Source organism: Nannobrachium achirus (assembly GCF_963921795.1).
Source record: "Nannobrachium achirus genome assembly, chromosome: 22".
Classification (NCBI taxonomy): domain Eukaryota; kingdom Metazoa; phylum Chordata; class Actinopteri; order Myctophiformes; family Myctophidae; genus Nannobrachium; species Nannobrachium achirus.
The window spans coordinates 52295472-52307067 of record NC_137829.1 but is presented as its reverse complement, the minus strand read 5'-3'; the positions used below and the strand labels follow the sequence as shown (position 1 = coordinate 52307067).

Below are 11596 nucleotides of genomic sequence, written 5' to 3'. Positions count from 1 at the left end.
TTCTCTTTTCTCTAATGACTATCTAAAATATGTCCTTTAATGTCAACCAGCTACATGCAATGCAGCCAGCAGAGCAGAAGCTCTCAATGTTATTACCATAATAAATGTACTGTAACTAAACACAAATATCACTTCATTTGGATTGCAATACTTTAAAATGTCATAATTAAATAAAAATAATACAAAATACAAAATAAAAATAGCAAATATAGCAACTTATTAGGCTACTCAAGTTAAATGGTTTAATGTCATATTGGACCATTATAGGCCTAATATTGTCTATCATTTTGTTATTAACCTGCTGGAACCTAGGGGGTCTTTTTAAAACATATCTTGCAGTTAAAGAGACAATGAAAGAGATTTCCTCTATCTCTCTTTCTTTCTCTAGCTTCGGGGGGTAGGGGTATAGAGTAGCTGGGAAAAGGAAAAAAAAAAGAAAAACCACAAAGAAAGCACCAACCTTACTGTAAGGTCAACTCAAGAATAAAGTTTATTTTTTTTTAAAAGAGAGAGATTTACAATGTAAAGACAACGATACCCTGGCCTACCCTATAATGTATTCATGTGCTGTTAGAGCACCACATGAATACATTATAGGGTAGGCCAAACCACAGGTCACAGATTTGACCATTATAGGCCTAATATTGTCTATCATTTTGTTATTAACCTGCTCTAACCTAGGGGATATTTCTCATGTCATTTAACAGGCTTAAAACATACCTTGCAGTTAAAGAGACAATGAGAGAGATTTACAATGTAAAGACAACGATACCCTGGCCTACCCTATAATGTATTCATGTGCTGCTAGAGCAGCACATGTCCAGTGTGGTCCAGTCTAGCATGCTGTGAGCTCACACTAAGAGCTTCAGCAACAATCGGCTAACCTATCAACACCTGCACATTGATTTATTACTGGAGCCTGCCAGTCAAAATGTGGGACAGTGTCTCCATTTGTGGGACGCCTGAAAAGTCATGGAAATGAGGGACTGTCCCACGCAAAGGGGGACATCTGGTCACCCTACTGATAGATGACTAGCTGGGGATCTTATATCACATTATACTAAGATCCCCAGATTAAAAGGAGGTAGGCTATATTGTGACTGTTTGACAGCTACATTCATATCACTAGATGAACATTTGCGAAGAGGATCTTTTCTTCATGCAAAAGCATGCAAAATCAGCTTTGCACATGTTTGCAGCTGTGATGAAGTGTGTTCTTCTTGTTGACGTGTTTTATCCCATGAAGGTCCACATCACTGCTGTGATCTAAGTGTCCTTTTTATTTCAGATCTCCACTGACCTCTGCGCCACCCTGTGCCAAGCTGACCTCTGCGCCACCCTGTGCCAAGATGGCTGGTCCTCACGTGGCTGTTGCCATGATCATTCTCTCCTCACTTGGTATCACCATCATTGTTTTGTCTATTGCCTTCATAATGGTGTTTTTTTGTTGTTTTTTAGTGTGATTGCAACCAGACTAGAGTATTTCCAACTTTATTCCATCTTCTATCGTCTCCTAAGTAAACTTTTTTCTTTTTTTTTTTTCTTTTCGCGCTACTACTCCCACAGTGTTGGTGGCACACACACAAATCGACTGGATTCACCAGGACACACATGCGTGCTATTTTGCTAATATATAGCCTACATTATATAGTTTAATTTATGAACATTTATTTGTGAATTAAGTTTCTCAACTTTTCCAAAATATGGGAAAAGACTATATATATATTTTAATACCATATAGCCTACATTTGTTTTGTTTATTCATCATACAACAAAGTATGTAGGACAGGTCTTTAATAGTTCATTAAATCTCTGTTGCAGTGGGTGTGGCAGGTGTAGCCCAGTCTGGAGACCTGTATCTTGCTAGAATTCAACATGGTGGACAGGAATTATGCACTGGAACTGTCATCGGCAGAGAATACGTCTTTCTTCCAGCACAATGTCTCTGGTAGGTTCATTGATATTACATCAGGAGTGATTCTCCTTGGGGAGGGGGGGGGGACATCAGGCCATTATGTGGAGAGAATGGATAGAGAAGAACTGAAACACACGCAGCAAAAATAATGCAAATCTTACAGAAAAATATATATATTTAGTTCTCAACAATGGGACAAACATTTTGGTCACAATGCCATTGCCAGTGCATCGCAGGGAGGGCCATAATTATTATCTTTAAAATAATATTTCTGTATTTTCATTATTTTGAAGATCTGGGGCTATTCATGAATCATGGCATGCACTAAAGCCATCTAGAACAATCAAACTAACCAATCAAAGTGGGTCCTCGTCCATGCGTTTGTGTCATTAGCCTGTCATTCTGTGAACATGCACAATTTGTATGAGACAGTGGCGGGGAGTGAGAGAGAGCGAGAGGGTGGGGTTGGAGAGAGGAGGGAGGGGGGACAAAGGAATATAGCATAATCACTAAATGGCTTATTTTATGTTTCTCTTCTACAGGGACATTGACCCAAAGACCTTGACCATCGTGCTTGGAGGAACTCAGCCCGGCGGTGAGACGAGAGGGGTTCGTGCTTTCTGGGTCAACCCAGGGTGGGTTGCAAGGTAGGGGTCATGTGCATGACTGACCAAAATCAAAGTAGATTATTCTAGTGCTATTAATAACTATTGCTAATATTGTATAATTCTGATCCATCTCTAGTAAGTGGGCACACGACGAAGCTTTACTGAAAATGGACGCTCCTGTCAACAACATCAAACCTCTCTGTTTGACTGATGAGGGAAGTGTGTTCCCTACTGGTATGGCGGCCACCGTCTACGTCTGGGGTAACCAAACATCACGTAAGCACAAGACCCCCAAAATGGCACCCTGGGGATCAAATCATCACATTTGGCCAAAATAACTTGTAAAGGTCCGATTTGGTTCAATTTCCTTGGATACCAATAATGATAATGCATTAATAATAACAGACTCCTGAGTGTTAATAATGGTGTTTAACCGTCTCTCTTCAGCACCTACGACACCATCAAAGGGGAGGAAGTGATGGAAAGTGTGCGAAGAGTGCAGGCAGCGCAAGGTGAAAGGCAATACGGGGAGGCCTGGAAGGTAATAAATGAGATGACAGGGCGGAAGAGGGCCAAGGAGGGCCAGGTGGAAGGACACAGCCCAGAGGAGAGGGTGGCAACATGGTTCGACCACTTCCAGAGGCTCCTGGGAACATCAGTGGAAGAGGGAGAGGAGGAAAATATACCGACAGTCCTCCAGGGCCTGAACATCGACGACGGACCCTTCACAACCAGCGAGCTCGCCAGGGCAAAATCCACCCTGAGAGAGGGAAAAAGTGCTGGGCCTGATGGCATACCCCCAGAGGTCTTGAAGAACTGCGACCTAGACAACCTCATCCTAGACTTTTGCAACAATGCTCTACAGCACAACAAGCAACCTGAAATATGGTCTCTGTCTAACATCATCCCGGTGCCTAAAGCTGGACCTAGCAGCTGTACTGTGCTTCATTGACTTCAAAAAAGCTTTTGATTCTATCCACAGAAGCAAGATGGTGAAGATCCTTGAGGCCTACAATGTCCCTCCCAACATTCTCCGGGCTATCGAGACCATGTACGCAAAAACAAGGGCCAAAGTGGTGACCCCGGATGGCAGCAGTGAGGTGTTTGACATCCGAGCTGGTGTAATGCAAGGAGACACCCTAGCCCCCTACCTCTTCATCATAGTTCTAGATTACGCGCTCAGGAAAGCCATAGGGGGACGAGAACAAGAGCTTGGCTTCACGCTAACACCAAGGAGGTCAAGGCGGCATCCCGCAGTAGTTCTGACAGACCTGGACTATGCGGACGACATCAGCCTGCTCTCCGACAGCATGGAACAAGCACAAGAACTCCTGAACAGGGTGGAGATAGAGTGTGCCAAAGTTGGTCTCAGGCTAAATGCTAAGAAAACTGAGGTTATCACCTATAACCTACCTGATCACTCACCTCTGACAACAACAGAAGGAGCTGTGTTGAAGGAAGTCAAGGACTTCAAGTACCTGGGCGCATGGGTCGACTCAACTGAGAAAGACCTTAAAGTAAGGAAGGCACTCGCGTGGAGGGCCCTGAACGGCATGAACAGTGTATGGAACTCTAACCTCCCCCGCCAAATCAAACTTAGCTTCTTCTTTGCAACGGTGGAGTCTGTTCTCCTCTATGGCAGTGAATGCTGGACCCTGAAGCCAACCCTGCAGAAGTCTCTAGACGGGTGCTACACTAGAATGTTGCGTGCAGTACTCAACATCAACAGGAGTGCACATGTTACCAACAGGAGCCTGTATGAGGGAATACCAAAGGTAAGCGAGAAAATTGCCACCAGAAGAATGAGACTAGCAGGACACTGCCAAAGACACCAGGAGCTTCCAGCCAGCAAATTGGTACTGTGGGAGCCAACACATGGGCACCGGTCGCAAGGACGTCCCACAAAAACATACGTGGACGTACTCAAGGAAGACGTAGGGACACAGAACACCAATGAGCTGGCCAGATGTATGGAGAACCGAGATGACTGGAAACAACGATGGAGGGCTCGTCTGAGGACGACCTAGATAGATTAACCGCCTCTATTCTGTCCATGTCAAAATAGGCCAACATTTGGTGAAATCACTGTAAACGATTAAGCCATTGTGACACGATGTGAGCTTGTAGATCTGCTTCTGAAAAATGTTGAATGGTTTCTTTTTTCTTTTTTCTTCTCAATAATAACATGCCCATAGGGACACAGGGTTGAAAGTTGTTAATCTTGCACCTAATACGTGTTGTTTCTCTCTGTTCACAGCACAGCTCCCCCACATTCCTCTCAGGGTCCACGATCTTGATCAGTGCAAGCATATCTACAACTCTATGGCATTGGTTACCGATGACATGCTCTGTGCTACCTACCTGGCAGACGGCCCGGACTTATGCAACTGCAAAGTAAGAATGCCATTCAAATCTTTATGGAGCACCTCACCCACTAATGCTTACACTTGACTCTGCGTCTTTTTGGTGGGCCGTGGTCAGTTCAGGAACCTGCCTGCCAATAACACTGTGAAAGACACATGTAAAATAGTCGTGTGAAATGAAGTAGTTAAAGGGCGGTGCCATCGTTTTGTACTCTTTCTGTACACTTTTTGGGAAAAGATCTTCCTCCTAGTATAATCATAATAGCTGATAATCATGTTTTAGAGGGGGAAAAATCATGGCACCCAATCTTTAACTTTTAACTGAGCGCTGGAGAGTGAACAATGCTTCCTTGTGTCTTATCTCCTCTCAGGGCAACACAGGATCTCCCCTGTTGGTCAGACAAGGTGATAACAGTTTCCTGGCCGCTGTCCTCATCTATGCCCGAACTAATAGACATATGCCCACGGTGTACTGGCGACCCAGCAAGAAGTTAATTGCCGCAATTAAAGGTGTGTTCATGTTTTAATGTCCTGGCACATGCACAGTCATTGAAGCCTGCCCTGTGTGTGTGTGTGTGTGTGTGTGTGTGTGTGTGTGTGTGTGTGTGTGTGTGTGTGTGTGTGTGTGTGTGTGTGTGTGTGTGTGTGTGTGTGTGTGTGTGTGTGTGTGTGGGTGTGTGTGTGTGTGTGTGTGTGGATGTGTGTGCAGCAAATTGAAAACAATGTACATCTTTAGACACTTTAGACACCTTCATACGCAGTTGAACGGAGTCTCCCGGGGCTCTATGCAAAAATAGCAGATCTACAAGCTCAAAATGCATCTGCTATTTCCGCTGAATGCTCACCTCAGAATAGGGATGCTAGGGTTCACACACACACACACACACACACACACACACACACACACACACACACACACACACACACACACACACACACACACACACACACAGTGACACACAAACTCATGAAATGTAAGCCATTTATTTAGAGCTGTCATGGTGTGTGTGTGTGTGTGTGTGTGTGTGTGTGTTTTATCATGTGTAGATATGACGGATCCACCTCCAGTGTGTGGGGTTCGGGAGAATCTTCCACATGGACGTATCATCGACGGTCAAGTGGCAGCTCCACATTCCTGGCCTTGGAATGCGGCTCTCCCGATTACGGTAATTAATCCATGATTATAGAACACTGAGCAGTGGCTCAGGAGTAGAGTTCTCAAATTCTGCCCGAACCCGACCATACCCGAACCTGACCCGACATTTAGGGTTGGGTAGGGCCTAAAATGTATGCTAATTATCGGGCCGGGTAGGGCCTCGGGCTCAATGAAAAAAATAAATATATTGTTTTAATATTTTATTACTTTTACTCTGTGATAGAGAGGGCCTAAAATGTATGCTAAGTAGTCGTGCCCAGCCTTTATTTTCAGGCCCGTTGAGAACTCTACTCAGGAGTTACATCTTGGAATCAGAAGGTTCCCGAAGGTTCCCTCCTGGCTGCATGTCAAAGTGTCCTTGAACAAGACTTCTTAAAGGAGTAGTCACCCCCAAAATGACTCACGCCATGGAGACTTGAGTTCAATCATATTTTTGAGTTTTTGTTGTATTCCTAAAATAATAATTTGATAACAATACATTTACCCCCATCAATTCCGGATGGGGACCCAAATGCATTTGGGTCCCTACTCCCTATCCATAATCAATGGGGGTAAATTGACTAAAATCAAATTGTTGTCTTAGCAACGTGACAAATACAAATATATATATATATATATATATATATATATATATATATATATATATTGAACTAAAGTCTCCACGGCATGAGTAATCAATAGAAAAAAAGTCATTTTGGGGGTGAACTACTCCTTTAACCCCTAACAGTTAGTTAGTGTCTTTGAAGTGTAACAGACAAAGACAGCCAATCACAAGAAACCCAACATTGAAATATGCACATATTGCATAAGAATAGAAATGTACCATTAACACTTTATTTAAATTTACACCATCAGTTCGTCATGAATATCATTATTATAGAACATCACATTTTGTATGTGTTTAGTTGAGAGTGAATTGTTTGGTCAGAGTGCACTTAGTCTCTCCACAGCTCTGCCTACTCTCTGCCTGAGAGTAGTTAGAGTGGCCGTCTGGCCATGAGTGAATGAAATGCAGAGGCTAGGCTATGAGAAACTAGTGTGCACTTGACCTCATGTATTTGGCAACGGACCCCCGAATATTAAGATAATACTGTATATGAGATTTCTGGAAAACAGCAGATCTACAAGCTCACCTCTTGACATAATGCCATATGTTGTGACATAATGCCATATGTTGTGAGCTTGTAGATTGTCTATTTTTAAATTAGTAAGTTAAATAGATTTTCATACATTATAACACATTTGGCAGAGGACCCTGGAACCCCCCCAGGGACCCGTGGAGGTCCCCGGACCCCTCTTTGAGAACAACTGAGATTATAGTACAAGGTCATATCTTGGAGAAGTGCTTCATTTATGCTCCATTGTAGCATGGTGTCACACGACACTAGAAGCTCACACATGATGCATTTGATTCACACATAACCTTTTATCTTTCAGGTCGAGGATACAACCGAGTTCTATAATGGAGTCCTAATTCACCCGTATTTTGTTGCAACTACTGTAGCGCATATTTTCAGGTAATACAAACAAACATAACCATGACATATACGTAAACACAGTTTACGAATAGCGAAAATAGCTAATCTACAAGTTCACAGCGTGCCACAGCAACACATTTTGACCTATAGATCGGCTATTTTCTCTATCCAGTTCACATTGAAGTATGTAGGACTTAAGTGGTTAAATAATGATGTAAAAGTTAACAACCAACCAGTAGCTCTGCTACTTATAGACAAATGAAATAGTTATGGAATTAAAATGAAATAATCCTTTCCTTTCTGCTCCTCTACAGGATTCATGAAGTATGGCTGGGTGTGTCTAATCTGTCATCCACCACTGAGGACATCCAGCGAATCCCAGTACAAGAAGTATGAACACGTTTCAGAATATATTACATAACTGTGTACACCTGTGTATGTTTGACCTGCAGTCTGAGCCTGCAGTCTGAACAAAATCTTTAAATACACATTTTTTTTTCTCTGATAGGTGATTGAGCACCCTGAACGCGGCATTAACAAAACAAATCACCTGTTTTTGCTCAAACTGGCACGCTCAGCGAATCTTACCAAAAACGTTAAACCCCTGTGTCTTCCTGTGGCTGACTTCGACGCTGCCGGGCGTGCCGGCACAACGTGCTCCTTCACTGGTTGGGGGGGATCCGACTTTGGTAAGCATAAAACATAAACACACATTCAGACAGGTTGACAAGGAGTTTGATTGGTCACAATATCAGCAGGTACTGAGGGGGCACGGTGGGCGCAGTGGGCTTCTAGCTGTCGCCTCACAGCTAGAAGGTCCTGGGTTCGATTCCCGCCGGGGGACGCTGTGGGCGCCCACCTTCACAAAAAACATGCAGTAATCCTGGTCTCTATTCTGCCTCCCCCTGGCCAGCCGGGGCTCCCCATGCGTGGCAGAGGGAAAGCAGAGCCCAGGATTACAGCTAGGGTTGCCAACTCCCAGGGTTTCAAATACGGGACACCTCCTAATGAAACTTGCGGCGCCAAAGGCGCCGCCGAAAAATCTGGTATTTTCGGTTATAAAGTTGGCTAAAACTGGTATTTTCCTATATTAAATCATATTTTTCCTTTCACAATATTAATTCGGGTGTCTTTGGGCCAGCTAACCTATTACCTTAAAATCATATAGTGTAGTCCTATATTGTATTTCTCTCAATTTTCCAAAACATATAGCCTAGGTCTACCTGGTTCTTATGTGCCCACTCTCTGGTTACCCAACACTAGTTTAATCATATTGGCATACAGTAATAACCAATAGGTTTTAAAAACAAAATCAACGCATGCTTATGTTATTTCACATACCAGCCTGTCTGGGGTCGCTTTAGTTGGCAGACAAGACTACTGTAGTGCTCCCAGGAATACAATCCATTGGCTTATTGTGTAGGGGGCGGAGACTGTGTCTTAGCAACACTGTGTTAATAAACCAATGGGCTGCTTACAAACAGCGCAGCGCCTCTCACAGCAATGGGATGCAGCACTTGTCTCAGAGGAGAGCAGAGTGGAAGCTCACTGACAGGCAGAATCGCTGTCATTTCTCAATTAAATCATCATCATCAATCGTCATTCATATTTATCCCCCAACCTTCAAATACAGGACAAAGAGCGTCCCGTTTCAGTTCAATACGGGACACGTCTTTTAGTTTCCAAAAAAGGGACGGTAATTAGGTAACCCTAATTACAGCTGAGGCAATTGGCACTGGGTGAAAAAATGGGTTACAAAATCGTGGGATAAAAATTATATAGTAAAAAATATATATCAGCAGGTACTAATAATGGGGCGGACCTCTGTTTTTTTCCCTAGAGCTTAAAAACAGTGACCTTCTCCGTGAGACTTCTCTCACCACAATAACTGACGACCTTTGCAGAGAAGAGGTGGACCCTGATGATGTCAAAATAATCCACAACACTACGTTCTGTACAGCAGCCTCTGAGTCCCATCCCGACTGGGTGAGTAACACAGAGATGAAAACATTACGCAACACTTAAAGATGCAGTGCCATGATTTTCTCCCCCCTAAAACATGATTATCAGGTATTATGATTATACTAGGAGTTCATTAAGTATGCCTGGTTGTCATGGTGGGTGGTGACCCAGCTGAAGTTAGCCACACCCACGTATTTATATCCATAATAATACATGTTTCCCTTAAAAACCTGCACTATCCACACCTTTTACACAGATTTAATTTCTTTGCTAAATAGTTACTATATCGATTTTAAATCATTGAATCGAATCGTATGGTATCGCCATGAATGAACCAATATCGTCCATGTATCGTATCGTCAACCATGTATCATGATATGTATCGAATCGCTATTAAAGTGTATCGTTACACCCCTAATAATTGCTCATAACAACCACACCAGGGTGTCTAATGAAATTCTGTCAACCTCCTAGACACATGAAAACCAGAAAAAGTACAAAACTATGGCACCACCTCTTTGAATATAAAACACACACTTAAAAACACTACTACATGTTGTTTCAGCTTGATTATGGAGGACCACTGCAGTGTCAGAAGAAGAACGTCTGGACCCTAAATGGTCTCCTCCTCATTGGTTCTGCAGAACCTGATTCTCGCTTTCCTAACGTCTTCGCCAACATCACTGCCATGGTCGACTGGGTCAACGAGGTCATCTCTGCATTTGACAACCAGATCTGCGTCGAGATATTTGATGGGTAGAGAAACATCTCAAACACACAGGTGATTTAACCTCTTCAACATGGTAAACCTGTTCATTTATTGTTAACCCCTTAAAGCCTGGCCTACCTATTTCATTTAATTAAACACTTAAACCTTGGCCTACCGATTTACTTGATTGAGCAATAGACCATATTCACACCGCGGCCATCTTGGATCATCTTGGATGGTAGCTTGCATTAGTTGCAGTGTTACTCTGTACAAAGACTTGCTACAGTATCTGTGCAGGCTAGTGCTTAGCTTGCTCTGCCATAATACAGTTAATATTACTGTATCGTGATTTTTGCATATTAATCAGAAACAATCTAACAACAAATAGTTAATATGATAGTGGAGCAAGCACTGCAGAGATAGCAAGTCTTTGTACACAGTAAGGTTGCAACCTAACTACCATGAATATTGTGGATGTACCCTTCTATTTAATCCTTTTGGGGATGTTGATGTTGTCATCTGCCCATTTGTCAATTTGGTAAAAAGAAATTGGTTGAATAGAACTCATATTTTGGGACCATCGCTCCATTGTTCACAATGGTTTGTAATGCAGGCTGCTATCCCAGGAAGTCATGTGATCCAAGATGGCCACGGTGTGAATATGGTCTATTAAGCCCATTAAAAGCGTAATTTTACATTTTAGCCTTGGCTATTGAAAAATAGCAGATCTACAAGCTCACAGCACGTCACTTTGTGCCACGCTGCGAGCTTGTATCTGCTATTTCTTTTTTTCTTTTTTTACATTTTTGAAAAATCTTCTTATTAAGTCTTAAAATGTTTTGAATAATTTTGATTTCTTTTTTGATTTCTTTTTTCTTTTTTTTTTCTTTACACAAATCCTCTCGTCTTCATGTGTTGTGTGATCCCTTGTCTTGGTGTTCTTTTTAAGTCATTCATGAAGTCATTCATAGGTCGACCCTAAATTAGGACATAGACTAGGATGTTTTTGGTGTCTGTACTCAGTAAAAGCAGTGCAGGCACTTAGATAGGGTATTTATCTTTCTTATTCTTAGATCCTACTAGCTGCTAGCTCCTTTCCGATAGTTGTGCTTTCACACCACAAAAACAGCCTGTTTGCTTATATAACTCATTTCCTCAATATGATGGTGCATCTTAAATCTTTGATGTGTTTCATGTTTTGAGGGAATGTCTCATTATTAACCACTTTCCCCCCACAGCCCCTATTGCTTATTTTGTTGTATTATTTACTCATGTACGCAATGTCATGATTCTACAGAATTATGGACCCTGATCTTGCCAAGGTTACATTACCATCATGTATTTTATTCTTACTAATGTTGATGTAGTATTTGCTTGTGCCTAGTACCGTACTTATTAATTCATA

The 11596-nt window shown here is 42.4% G+C and overlaps 1 protein-coding gene across 1 annotated transcript; it reads left to right on the top strand.

The window, feature by feature from the left end:
- Positions 1 to 1349: 1349 nt before the first annotated feature.
- LOC308307684 (serine protease 27-like) lies at positions 1350 to 10242 on the top strand (the record flags this gene model as incomplete). Its single annotated transcript, XM_080752950.1, has 7 exons — positions 1350 to 1398; positions 1834 to 1948; positions 2458 to 2562; positions 2660 to 2784; positions 4781 to 4917; positions 5258 to 5396; positions 10127 to 10242. The coding sequence occupies 7 exons, from the start codon at positions 1350 to 1352 to the stop codon at positions 10240 to 10242; spliced, it is 786 nt and encodes a 261-aa protein (XP_080609076.1).
- Between the last annotated feature and the right edge of the window lie 1354 nt (positions 10243 to 11596).